Source organism: Diceros bicornis, chromosome 10, assembly GCF_020826845.1.
Source record: "Diceros bicornis minor isolate mBicDic1 chromosome 10, mDicBic1.mat.cur, whole genome shotgun sequence".
In the NCBI taxonomy this organism is placed as follows: Eukaryota; Metazoa; Chordata; class Mammalia; order Perissodactyla; family Rhinocerotidae; genus Diceros; species Diceros bicornis.
Genome location: NC_080749.1, coordinates 28,688,079 through 28,702,745, shown reverse-complemented (window position 1 = coordinate 28,702,745; position 14,667 = coordinate 28,688,079). Strand labels below are relative to the sequence as shown.

The window sequence follows — 14,667 nt, the reverse complement described above, 5'->3', positions numbered from 1 at the left end:
AAACACATGAATCAGCTTGCAATCCATCAGCCAGAACTAGTCCTGTGGCCTCCCCTAATACAAGGGGATGAACATGGAGTCTTCTCTGTGCCCAGAAAGAGAGAAGACCCAGATATTGATAAACATGAGTACTGTCTGTCACTACTTGATGAGGCATTGGGTACTTAGTAGTGAACAAAACAGACATCGTTTATCTTGCCCTCATGGAGCTCTCAATCCAGAGTAACCTGCTGCTAGGAAAGCTATGGCGTCTGTAAAGAGCCAGGTTTCTGTCCAGGCAAGACGATGAACTGGATCAAAGAGATTGCATTCAATAAGTATAAAGTTATGTGGGAAAATAGGAAAGAGTAACAGTTTAGTATAAGTGACAAGTATGGAGAACTTAGAAATCCTCAATAAATATTTACTGAATGAATGTTAAGTGAGGAATAAGAAGAAATTTAGCTCTAAAAAGCTAAACGGGAAAGGCAACAGAGAGAGAACAGATATAGGAAGAAAAAACACATGGAAACAGTTTATGCTTTTCAAATGTTCTGAATAATATTTGGGAATAAAAGCTGTTCTTGCTATATCTGCTGCTTCCAGTAAGCCTGAAATATTTCCGCGCTGGTCTCTTCTGCCATAGTTGGGCTGTGGAGGAATGAGTCCCAGCCAGACTGTTTCATTCTTACCTAGTCAAGAGTGTGGGAATTGTTGGGAAGCTTGGCCTCTGACTCATCTTCTAGAATGTTTTGTGATGAATCAAGTTTGTTTGATGGGCAACTGTCAAATGTAGAGGGGTCACAGGAAATGAGAAATTATGCTGCTTTAAATACTAAAATTGTTACAGAGTTAAGCAAAAATCCTATGAATACAATTTTATGGCAGAATGTGAGAGAGGAGTGGTTCCTTAAAAGCATTAAGAATGATTTGTATTAAAAAATCTTTATTAAAGAAACAAGAGAAAACATACGAAAAAAAGAGAAACATTTATAATGCAATCCCTAGAGATAAACCTTGTTAACACTTTGGTATAGTTCATCCCAAACCTTTTTTTAGGCACACACATCCATTTTGTCTTACAAAAACAGATCATATAATGCATACTACTCTGTCACCCCCCTTTTACTTAACAGTATTTCTTGAATATTTTTCCATGTCAGAAAATATACCTCTACAACATTATTTTTAGTGGCTGCATGGTATTGCATCATATGTCCAAATATATTTCCTTATCATCCCATTAGGTTGTTTACAGATGGTTACCATTATAAACAATGCTGTCATACTCTAGCTGAATTTCCATGCACCTCTTGAATTAATTTTTAGGGTAACTTTTCTAAATTGGAATTATTGGGGCAAAAGTTATATACATTGTAAGGCTTATTATGTATGTTACCAAACTGCCCTCTAAAATATTGTTTCAATTTACATTCCTACCAGCAATGGATGAGAGCAGAAGAGTGTTTAAGAGCCCATAAGTCTACAAGTGTGGTTATAGAGAACTGAGTATATATGTTAAATGTATGCTTAATCTTGACAGCTGTTGGCAGAAAGGGGCACTCTATATGTTATTTTTAAATCTCCCATCCTATATTTAATGCTTCATGCTAAAATCATAAGTATGAGAGCTTTACATTCGATTTCTTAGAAAGGAATTTAAGACAGATTCTCATATTCTGCTGAATGGGTTCATTAATATCACGGGTGCTGGGATAAGATCCATGGATGATCCGTTGGCTATTTGGAATGAGTTCCTCACTCAACAAAATATATTGAGCTCTGCTGTTGAATATTATCTGAGCCTTGATATATGGCTGTGGCTAAATATTTGTGCACATCTTTAATGATTTTCTGAATGTTAGGCAATTTTCCATTTTTCTAAAGAGAAAAATTTTCAGCTAAATTGACTATGTAAACTTTGAGGGACATAGATGAAATAGTCAAGTGTCTACTTATAATATATAATTTAATTTAGACATAAATAATACTTTAAAGCACATACCATATAGAATATTTTTAGAAGTATTGCTCTTTTTCCACCCTTATATTTCCTGAAGCAGTTTTAGTTCAACTCGCCCTCCCTTGCATTCTTGACATCAGAATGGTGCCACCTTTTCAGGGAGCTGGCATGTTTCCACCACCTGTCATCTGGAATTCAGTCTAAGCAGTTTGGGGTGCAAGACTTGTGAAACTGTGTATGATGCCATCCCTGGAAATCTTTTCCCCAGCTATAAAAACCCACTTACTACTCATGATCTCCAGTAACCACTTACTCTATTACTTTTTTTAATGATCTTTAAAATATTTGTTTTAAACAACATCCAACACTTTGAATTGTTAGGTCACATCTCCCAAAATAATTACCAAGGCAGTATTCAATTCCTTTGCTTCTGTTTTTACCAGTCCCGTGAAGTGAATGACTGCTAAAAGCATCCAAAACTCTCATCAATTGACATTGTTTCAGGTTAATGCAACTTCCCTAAACAGTACTTTTTTCAAAATAAAGTAATTGAGAGAGTGCCCGGTATTAAGAGAGACTTTATAAGGACTTTAGTATAAAATGCTTCTTTTCTCAGGGATAATTTTGGGGAAGAAAAATCTCACCTTACGTTCATCCATATATTATAGTTTAAACAAAAAGAGAGGGGATTCATACAAATCTCTTTTGTGTTCTTATGCGAAGTAACTATTGAATATGAAAGCTTTTGTCCACCTATAAAAAATATCTAAAGAATACAGTAGGATTGTAATGCATTTATCTTGTATAGAAACACTGAAATTGTAGGTTCATAAAGCTTGCTGCTTTGAAAATACTCATATTGGAATCTTTTAAGAACTACAGCTTCTACCCAATTACACCACCTCCAAACCTCACATAGCATCTACTTTAACTTTAATACAAAACAAACAAACAAACAGCAGGAAATATTTAGAATAGATATTCTCTTGAGGATCCATAGCCAAAATTTTTGGAACTCAAAATGAAAAATTTAAAGAACTGAGTGGCTATATTTCCCTATAGTGTTACGCCTTCTTTAAGATATATTATGTTATATTGTTTCCCTTCTTTTCATCTAAGTATTTCCAAGAGAATCAGACTAAAAGAACATATTACAGATTAAGTGGCAGCTATTTGATTGATATGGTTGAAGATAGCATATGGCATATTCTTTACTTTCAAACTGTTTGAGTCTTTGTTCGCCCACAGCAGTGGTATATATAAGAACTATCCAAAAACTTCCCAAGGGTACACGTATGTAATAAGCATCATCTTAAAAAGCGATGAACATTTTGCCATTGTGTTCTTTATTATTTAAAGTAAATCAAACTGAGAGATACAGAACTTAAAATAAATTGTTATGGAACTCTAATTCTATAATATTTTACAATTCCATGAGATTATAAGTGCCGTTTTAAAATGTTAATCAGAAGATGCATTTGTTTTAATTCTTGATACTGAAAATATTGACTGAATTGTGAATTAACACATTTAGGGTTGCAGATGTCATTTTTCGTGAAATTTCCTGAATGATGTATTTTTCATATTTCATATAGCAGTTTGATCAATTTACAGATTTATTTTACATAATTAGTTGGTAAATGAGGAATTCAATTGCTGATATATAACTATTTCTCTGTAATTGAGAAAATAAGTTAAAATTCTGAATTATAAATAAAAAAACAAATAATTTGAAGACATCTGGTTCACATCTGTCTGAAATAACATAATTTAAAACAGTGTAATTAAATACAAAAAATACTGAAATATTCACACCTCAGAATGTAAAAAATAACTCATTCCATTTTAATGTGGTTTCTTGAATTGGTGAATTTTTTTTTTTTTTATTTTAGTGTCCTTTAACTTCTCATTCTGTCATTACAAAGAAGACTGACAAAATAAACAAACAAAAATTATCCATGTTTTTCAAGAGCCTCTACTAAATGAAAAAATTATCTTTATTACTATTCTTTTATATATTGACTAACCTCCACTCCTAAGCTAATACTTAGTGGACTTAGACTCAGGCCTACTCTCTTTTGATATATTTACAATTCTCTATTCAATTATTTAAAATGAAAGATTAGTGAGAGAGTCTGTAATCTCACTCCCTAAATTGTGTGTTCCTTGTGGGCACAAAGGGGCTCAGTAAATGTGAGAGAAAGGTATTCTGACTTATGGAAATGAAAAGCATCTTTGGTACATTCTCATGATCAGTAGAGAATCATCTTTTGAAGACTAGTCTTTTCTTTGGTTAAGAACCTTGTTAAGTGGAAATTTAACCTTTTTGAGAGAAAGGAAAATACACTAGACTTTCTATAGTCTAACCAAGAAATGTGAAAAACACGATAGATTTCTCCTTTAATAAAAGGCTACAGAGCCTTAAGACTTCAATATGACTGGGTTTTGATCCATGAGAGAGAAGTTATATTTATGAAAGCACTCAATGCTGATGCTACAATGTAAAGTTATAGGCAAAAATCTCTTCTTGGATGCCAGAGTCCCCCCTAACTAAAAATAGACCACGAAAAGAATTGATACTGTGAGAAGTGAAAACACTTTTCCTCATGCATACCCTAAGGTATCACAAGTTATATTTTGTGTGTTTATTTCCAGGGAGCATGATAAAGATCCAGAGAGTTTTTTTAAGGCGGTAGTGCGTCTTAAGGACTTAGGACTCAATTTCCACGTATCTGTCCTTGGAGAAAGCTTCACAGATGTCCCAGGTATCTCTTTTACATTTTCTAATGTGTATTTTTATAGATGACATAAGATCTATAACTTAAATATTAATTTCCATGTTTCCTTTTGTTAGAATAATCAAGATGAGCACTGTTAAACAAAAGATTATACAATGGCATTAAAGTGTGATTCAATTAAAAAAATAAGTAAACATTCTTTGATTTAAGTTGAGAACGTGAAGTCATCTCTTTTATCAAATATAGTCTATACAATGCATCTTGATGTAAATAAAATACATTGGTTTAGGCATCTTAATACTTAAGGAAAGTGGGAATTTGTAATTGGATATACAACCTCTCACCTCTGGGGTCCCTGGTTTGAATTCTGCTCACATTGGTAATGGCTGAAATACATTACCATCTGTTAGGTGGCCTGTTTAAAACATTTTGCCATCAAACTTGTTATGTGGAGTAGACCACAGTCCACATCATAGTTGTCATTGGTCGATGCCTTTTTTACTGAATTTGAGAAAACAAAAATCTGAGCTGATAGCAGCAGGTCTTCTTATCTTTACTGCCACATGGAGCCTTTTCAGAGACATTTCCTTTGCCCTGCATCCTTACTGGGCATGTGTGTTTCAATAAGATGAGCATCCTGATCACTTTCATAAGCATGTAAGTATTCACTTTTTTTAAGCTTTGGGCATTCAGCATTTTTTTTTTTTGAAAACTCCAAATACATAGACAACGAAAGTTCAGGAATGACCTCTGCCATGGTGCGTTATGACTCTTAAGAACCACTTAAGTTTACCCTCCCTTAGCAAGTACTTCTTGATTCTGGCACAATGCTAGGAACTACTCCCAGCCTCTACCTCAGTAGCCTCATCTGATATGGCTCATCTTCTGCCCTCTGCACTTGTGGATACCAACGTTTTTTTAAGTTCCTCTAAGGTACCGGGCTTCTTTAGACCTTTAGACATTTGCCTGTTTGTTTCTCTTTTATCCTTTTGATCTTGACTCAGGGACATTTTCTTTCAATATGAAGTTTATCATAGTTTTACGGCACTCTGTACTTTTACTTCGTGGTGCTTACCTCAGTTTCTAATCATATAATTGTGTGTAATTTTTTATCTCACTACCCCCAACACACATGCACACACACACTAGAATGTAGGTGGTATGAGGATGGGGATTATGTCTATCTTATTCATCACTGTACCCCAAAACCTAGTGCAGTGCCTGGCACAACCCTGGAACTCAATGAATATTTGTTTAATAAACAGTAAAAAATAGTGTAAACTCCATGCCCTCAAGCAATTTGTGGTTTTATTGAGGAGGGAACACTTGTGCATAAGCACAGGAAATAGAGAGTGAAACAAAAGATAATCTAATTATATATTAGTACTGACATGTGTGGCTTAGAGTAGAATGTTCACTGAAGAGCAAGCACTTGAGCAGCCAAAGGATTAGGAGTCATATGCCAAGAGAGAAATGACATTGGCAAAGCATTCAGAAGCAAACGTTTTAAATATTGTATTTAAATGAAAGGACAGTTTCAATGATTAGTGCTGTGAGGTCACTAATCAAAGTAGAATAGGGCATTCTGCATGCAGACCTTAGTAAGTAGTACGAAACTTACATAGATAGTGTAGGGCCAAAGTATGGAGGATCTTACTAACCAAAGTAGATTAGGTAAAGAGAAGAAATATGGAGCCTAGATCTTGAACAGGGAAGAAATATGATGAAACTTGTATTTTAGGAAGCTTTATCTTGCAATGATATGTAGGCAGCATCACAGTAAGACTCTATAGTGGTAATTCAAGTGTGTCTCCGTGAGGTGGTGGCTAAGACATTAATGAGACGGCTGTCTGAGCGAGATATTCTCAAGGAAAACACAGAAAAGAATTTGGTCGATGGACAGCTGTAGAGAAAGAAGGAAGAAAAAATTCAGCTCATTTGTGGTGCTGGTGAGTTCAGTTTTGTTTGTGCTGGCTTTGAGGTGCTTGTGTATGGACTGAGAAAAGTAGCTGGAGGAAATCCCTAAGCAGAAGGCTTCTTAGCCCTTTTACTATTGGGTAGTCTTAAGCCACCACTACAAAGAAGACTAAGATGTTACTCAAAAGGGCCATGTTCTTGGGATCACAGTCTCTCCTTCCACACATTAACATTGAGCTATTTGGAGTAGTATGGAGGGTTGAAATTGCGATGAGAGCAGTTAGGAGCCCAAGTACTGAGTGCTCAGTAATTACAGGTCCAATCTTATTACTCACTTTTGCTTCACTTCAATATATACTTACTGAGCCCTGTGGAAAGGGGATTCCACAGTGAACAAGACTCATTCTCCACCGTCAGGGAGCTCTGCCTTGGGGAGACACTTAAATATCATTAACAGGTACCTGGGATACTGTGAAATAATTAGGGAATGCTGTGGATGTGCCTAGGAATGGGCATCATATTATCTATATTATCTATAGATAATATAATATCTGTATTATCTATGTATCTATCTAACACGCTTCTGTTATTCCCAGTCTCATCTGGGGCTCCTTTCTGCCTTAGCTTCTGGTCTACCTCTGTCATTTCACATGTGAATCAACTCTCTTTATGGCTGTGGCACTTCACTTTGCACATAGGGGAAGCCCAAGTTGTTGAATGAATTAATGAGCCAAGTAGCTTTCCAAGTTGTGCTCCTAAAAGGGCACCTTGCCAGTCTTTCCTCCAAAGGTTTCCTAATAGGCCTTTCTGTATTACTTCAGGCATTCACATTACTGTTCTGGTTTAACACTAATATAGCATTTACTGTATTCCAGGCATTGTTCTAAGCCATTTAAAAATATTAACTCTTTATAACAGTCTTGTTCAGTATTACTATTTCCATTTATCTTAGACGGAGAAACTGAGGCACAGAGAAATTAAGTAAAGTCACATAGCTAGGTGGTACATTTAACCACTATGCTAAGCTACCTTTACATGTACTTGTTTTCTGACCCAACTGTTTCTCTAAGTTTAGACATTAATTTTTTCCCCAACTCACCATCCAGCACTTCACAAAAAGGATTACCTAGCAAGCAGACATGTCTTTGCCTGTTGTCTCTTCTAGATGCTACATTAGCATATCTAAAACCCATATCATGAAGCCGACTTATATACTGTGTAACGTCAGCCAGAAAAATTACCCTCAATGCTGTTAACATTTGCTAGGAAGTGGTTTTCTTGTAAATAATTGCAATAATAACTATTATTATGCTATTAATTGCTACTATTTATTGAAAGTTTGCTTCTTACTTGGTCCTTTGCCACGTTATTTTATGTAATGTTCATGATAATCCCAATGGAGTAGATATTATTATGCCCTTTGGTATGTAGAGAAACTGAGACTCTGAAAGCTTGAGTCACTTTTATTGTACTGCCTGTGAGTCAAGTTTTTCTCTTTCAAATACAAGCCTAGATGTATGAAAAATCAAGAAAGGTTTAATATATGACTGCAGGACCATTAGTTACTTTTTTTTTTACTGAAATATTCAAGTTTGAGGTGTACAACATTTGATTTCATACATTTATGTAGTGCAATATGATTACCACTGTAGCTTTAGCTAAGACCTCTATCACATCACATAATTATTTCTTTTTTGTAGTGAGAACATTTGAGATCTAGTCTGTTTGCAATTTTGAAATATATGTTGACTATAATTACTATGCTGTGCATTAGATCTCCAAAACTTATTCTTCTAGTTGCAAGTTTGTACATTAATTACTCTTTATCCAACTTCATTCTTCTTCCCTCTCTGCAGAGCTCTTAGGGAGAGCTAGCACATCTCTGAGTGGTGGCATTAGTGCCAATGAGTTTTACTGCCCTTTTTGATGATGCAAAGAATCTCCATTAAATTTCTTTTGAAAATGTTAAAACTCTAATACGGCAATTTTATAGAGTCTCCATACTGTTGAGTATTTTCAAGTATGTTGATTATTTTCAAATTATGTTGTTGTGAGGTTTTTATAATCCTTTTTCTGAAAGTGTGGTAGATTAAGATTATCGACTCTAGTTTATAGCTACATACTTTATAGCTCTTTTGTATCATCCTTTCATTTTACAAAGGAGGGGAGAGATCTAGGACAGTGACTGTCCCAGGTTCTCACAGCAGGGCACAGTGGGTGAGACGGGCAGTAGATAGAGGCAAGGTTAGGAGTAGAACCTGGGAGTCAGTCTCCTCACCCCTACTCACTTCTCTATGGATTCAATAAATGTGTTTTTAAATATCTAGTTTGTGCCAAGCATTAATCTAAACATTTAGGATGAAATGGTGAATAAAGCAGACGTGTTCTATGATGTTTGCAACTTGTAGCCCCACTCCAGGGCTTTATTCATCACTTACTAGAACATTTCTTAAAAACGTTAAAACTGATATTTCTCGAGCACTTAGCATGTGTCAGGTACTGTTCTAAGTTCTTTGGGCATCACCTTATTTATTCTTCACAGCAGCCCTGTGAGTTAGGCACTACTGTGATTACCACTTTACAGCTGAGGAAAGTAAGGCGCAGGGAGGTTAAGTCACTTGCCTGAAGTCACCCATCCATCCAATTGTGAAGCCACCATTCAAACCTCGTCAGTATGCCTCTAATACCATTGCGCAGCCTGTACTCCACGTGCAAGTCCACAAAATCATCCCTGTTTTACAGGTAAGAAAGCAGGAGGTGATAATGGTGGGAAATCCTGGCCACTCATGTAAAATCGTTTCCATTTTCACTGATAATTTCTTTGCAAATATAAAGTTAAAAAAACACACGCAAAACCTCAAATTCATTTCCTAAATAACTCACTCCTTAGATATTAAAGAGAACTCCCTCTTTTTTCTTCCATCTGTCTTTGTCACAAGAAAAGTGTCAAAAACAATGTGAAGTGGAAAGATATCCCAAATAATACTTGACATATATTTAGTGTTTAATAAATATTATTTGAAGGAATGAAAGAATGAGTTTGGCGTAATAGAATAATACAATTGTATCAGGTATGTAGAAACCTACATTGAAATGATTTCCAAATACTTAGCGAATGAAAATAGAGAAGCCTAAGGCTTAAGGAAGTTCTAAGTGGTTTTATTATATTTTCTGTTTAGTATAGGTGACCTTGACTTCACATAAATGTATTTTTCAATCTTTTTCTCATCTTTCAGCTCTTACATCAGTCAGAATATGAGTTATGCTAAACTAACAGACAACCTTAAAATCTCAGTGCCTTAAAACACATAAGATTTATTTCTGATTCATGCTATTTGTTTATTGTAGGTGGGTCACTCAGGGACCCAAGCTTACACAGAGACCCACGCAACCACCATCTCAAACATTACCAGTTACCATGCCAGATGGAAGAGAAAGCTAGGAGGGTCTCCTAAACTTCCTATAGCACAGGACGACTCCCCACAACAAAGAATTATCCAACCTAAAATGCAACAGTGCCGAGATTGGGAAACTCTGATTTATAGAAATTGAAGTCAGAAGATCAAGTTTGGGACTAGGTCTTGTAGCTTTCTAGGTTAACCTCAGTTAATCCATCTGTGCAGTACAAAGGAGGAGACGGGAAGGAGAAATAATAATAATAAAATCACCTGCCCTAAACACTTCAGTGAGTTATCATGAGAGTTTCAGCACAATTAGATAATTTGGGGGAAGGTGCTTTCTAAACTGCTATGCAGATTTTATTATAAGACTCATGGACTTCCCTTCAAAGTTTGTTTATGGAGTGAGTCTGTAATGAATTTTGGATCCAAAGAAGACGTTAATGATGCTGAACTTTAAAAGTTCATTCTTGCCATTATTTGAATTATTTTTAATCCAGAAAATGGAAAGCTCATTCTGCTACATGAAGTATCCATCAGACTCCACGTTACAAACGAACCAAAAAGCCTGGAAGCCTCTCAATGCAAACACTGTCATTTTGGACAGTTCTCGTGACGGGCTCGCATTGTTAGCCCTTGAGATGGTTTCAAAGAAAAAAAAAAAAAAAAGCACATGCTTAAGATATCAAATCAATGGAATGTGTTTGGATACTTTATAATTTCCCACAAATGGTAATTCTAAACAAAATACTTTTTCTGTGAAGACCAAAGGCTTATATCAGTGTTCTTCTTTCCCTACAGCAGACAGTAGGAGAACGAGTTTTAGCTTTAGGCGTTAGTGGGGACCTGAAAGGTTGCAAGGAAAGTGAAAACCTGAACTACAGTTTTGGCAGCAGAAGTCTTTCTGGTTCACCTTTAATTTGAGGTTAAAAACAGTATGTGGGAAGCTTCTGGTTAGTATCTGGCATGACAATGGTTATTACTGTGATTGTGGCACATTCCTGATCCTTAGCTCTGGAGTCAAATGTTGGATAATTATGTAACATTTCCTTCCCCTCCCATCTCCTTTTTCACTCAGCTCCCAGCTACAGTCTCATTTTCAGCAGAGCAGCTACACTACGGGGGAAATAATAAAAAGGTTCTAGAAACACAAATAACTTAAATCACATTAATATAAAAGTATAAAATTTTGCTACAATGAGAGCGAGCAGAAGGAAAGCTATTAATATATTGATCAATGTTGAATTATAAGATGGTTATAGATGAAGATGAAATAAATGTGCCTGTAAGATGGAATAAACTCATTTTCTCTAGACGATACCATTCTCCAAACCTATTCCTTTTCCTTTTTTTTTTTTTTTTTAATTTTATCACTATCTACTCATTCCTCTAACATAGAAGTGTTTACTCAGTTCCTATTATGATCTGGCACCATACTGTGGATACCAAGAGGAGAAGGTGTAGTTCCTCCCCTCTAGAATCTTACTAACTGGGAGACAAAAACATTTTTATCATTACATTTCATTATACCATACTCTTGTTTATATTGTAACATTTTCAAATAATTTTGAATACATTATTTCATAACCTTACAACAATCTAGTGACTAGATAATCAATCAAGTATTAACACCCCCAATTTATAGCTGAGGAAAATGATTTATATTGGCCCCATTTAAGTAGCATGGATCTGAGGTAGATTCTCAGTAGACAGAGCCACCTTCACATGATTCTTAGAAATAGGCATATAGTCACTTTCCCAAGAATATGATTGGGGAAGTCAGTTTCCCAAGAATCTAATTTAAAACTGAACTCTTCTGTCTCTCAATCTTATGCTGAAGAAAACAACAAAATAAAATGGGAAAGTAAGGAAAATTTGAATAAATGTAGACATACACGCTCTTGATAGGAAAGAATGAATACTATGATGGAAATGACAATACCTCTCAAGATAATTTATGAATTTAACAAGATTCCAATTAAAATGCCAGAATATTACTTTATATATCTTCACAGAGTAGTTCTAAAACTCATACAAAATAAATAAATGGGCAGACTATCAAAGAAATCTCTGAGGAATAATGAAGGAAAACGTGTCCTACCAGATTCAGAACAGGTATGAAGCGATAACTTTTAAAAGAGCACTTTACAGATTCAAAAATATGAATGTAGAAAAATGGGAAAAATAGAGAATTCAGAAATAAACTCAACTTGTGTATAAATTTAATATCCAACAAACTTAGGATAACAAAATTTACTTATCCAGTTCTACAATATAATATTTTTTAGTGAAAACAAGAAATTGAGTAAAATAATTTCTGTGCAATAAACAATAAAACAAGCAAAACAAAATACTAAAAAATTAACAAAACAAAATATTCTTTTAAGAAATTAAGTAGAGATTTTAAATATATATTATAGATAAAGATTTGCAAAAGCATCAACATAAGTACAGTAACTTACTGAACTCTTACTCTGTGCCGAGCACAAGGCCGGGCCTTTAGTCTGGTATCTCATTTTATATCACGACAGTCCTTTCAATAGGAACAATTACAATCCTCTATGTATGGGCAAAGACACTAAGGCTTAAGTTAAATAACTTTCCCAAAGTCACACAGCTAATAAACAATAGAGATGGTGATATCCAAAGAAATAAATACTAAATCAAATTTTGGGGAAAAAAATGTTTATATTTTACCAATAATGAAATAAGTGTAAATACAAAGAATTTATGAGAGATCAGTTGCATTGAGCAAAGCAATAAAAATAAAGGCATATCCTAACTAAGACTGGCCATCTTATGGGGAAACATCTGCATGCATGCTGATGCCAGTGTAAATTTTCACTAAGCCACTTCAGTTACTATACTCTTTGTTTGACTCAGTAATTTCACATCAGAGAATGTATCCCATGGAAATAATTCCTGTGCCTCGTTCTTGTTTCTGTTGCCCCTTTCCCAGTTATTGCCCTTGTCTTCTGGGAGCTTGAATCCTGCAAAGCCTTCAGATTAGTCTCCAGGCCTCTGGACACTTTGATATTCAGTTCATCTACCTACTGTTATCAGTGTTCTTTCTAAACCCAGACCATCCGAGATGAGAATCACAATGGTATGACAATAATAGGAATGTGTCTCGTAGATTTTCTGCAGGATGAATTTAAATTTCCATTGTAGCAAATGAGGTTCTTCAAACTCTGACCCCATCCTAATCCCTCATGAATTCCAGGTCTCTTTACCATTTTCTGAATACATCTGTGCATTTACTTCTATGTCTTGTGTTATCTTGTGTTATTTGTTGCTTAAATTCCTCTGTCCCTCCCCACAGAGGCGTATGCATACCCTTTCTCCACCTGCCAAAATTCCAATTCCAATGGTGTTTCTTGTCCTATACCTTCCCTTTCTGTTCCCTTTCTAATTGCTCAGAGCACTGATATTCATTCCATCAGTTGCAAAGCACATATCACGCTGCACTATGGTCAGTTGTTACCTGGCTGCCGTAAGGGGTCATGATATAACTGGAAGATGCTTTTTGAGTAAAGAGTACACCTTCTGAAACAGAGACAGCTACACGGAGCAGGAATCAGTAGTACTCCTAGCTAGAGGAGCAAACTCCTCTGGCCCAGCTCTCATTGATATCCCTGACAAGGGTGATATTCCCCTTCAATGCGTGAGAAGCTGTCTTTTCCTTTCTCAGGAAAGATTTATTAACTCTGTCTCTGCCATCCCCTCCCAAAGGCTCAGGAGACTCACTAGACACAAGTAACTGGTAACACCTCACTCCTATTCCTCAGTGTGTCCTGTGAGAATCAGTCTTTTTCCCATGATCACTCCTAGACTTGCCATCCCCTGGCAGGCCTAAACTTTAGGCCTGCTTGAAATCTATACCTGCAGCTTCCGTAAGTGGAATATTTATTTTTTATATTGAAACCAGAAAATTCAGCACAACTCTCACAACAGATCATTTATCCGTCCTACCAGGGGGAAGACCATGAAGATACTATGTTCTGGAATGCAACACCCAAAGCATCTCTCAAGAAATTGTTCTCAAAAGTTATGATTATGAAAATATTACTGAGGAAAAATGCTCTTTTATTTTCATAAACTGTCTTCAAAGTTTATGAGAAATGTACACTCGGGAAACACACAAGGAAATAGATAAATTAATTAAATAATGAATAGGAAAAGGTCAAAACATTGATAGACCAGTAGGAAATTAGAAACAGATCCTATTTTAAAAGACTGTAAATGTATATGTGACTTAGAATTGATAGATAGGGGGTCTTAGAATGTGGCTTCTGTACATTGCTTTGGTATTTTAATCTTTTTGAATTCCTGTAATTGTATATGGTCATGATTTGCAGTGTGGTGTGGTCAAAATATTTGCCCCAATAAGGGACTATGGTGGAAGGCCTGCCTGTTTCACAAATTCATGTTCCTGCAACCCCTATCAGCAGAGAAGTCTCTGACAAAAAGCAACACAATAGGGAGTGAATATCTGGATTCAGCTGGTGAGCTTTTCCAGCTATATCTCTCCTCGCCTAAATTGTTACATTTGTAAAATTTAAACTGTCACAAGTACGTGGTGCAATGGAAGGAACACTATCCTGGAATTTGGAAGGCTCAGAGTCTAGTTCCAGCTCAGCCACTGATTAACCATGTCACCTCTTTTAGCCTT

The 14,667-nt window shown here is 35.6% G+C and overlaps 1 protein-coding gene across 8 annotated transcripts in view; it reads left to right on the top strand.

The window, feature by feature from the left end:
• Positions 1-14,667, top strand: part of GTDC1 (glycosyltransferase like domain containing 1) — a 385,507-nt gene that overhangs the window by 353,664 nt on the left and 17,176 nt on the right. For 7 of the 8 annotated variants that reach the window (XM_058548908.1, XM_058548907.1, XM_058548905.1 and 4 more), the window contains one exon: positions 4,598-4,707. The exons of the other annotated variant lie outside the window; for it this stretch is intronic. In XM_058548908.1, coding sequence (XP_058404891.1) covers positions 4,598-4,707 — 110 coding nt within the window. The remainder of the gene's footprint in view (positions 1-4,597; positions 4,708-14,667) is intronic. 8 annotated transcript variants of the gene reach the window in all.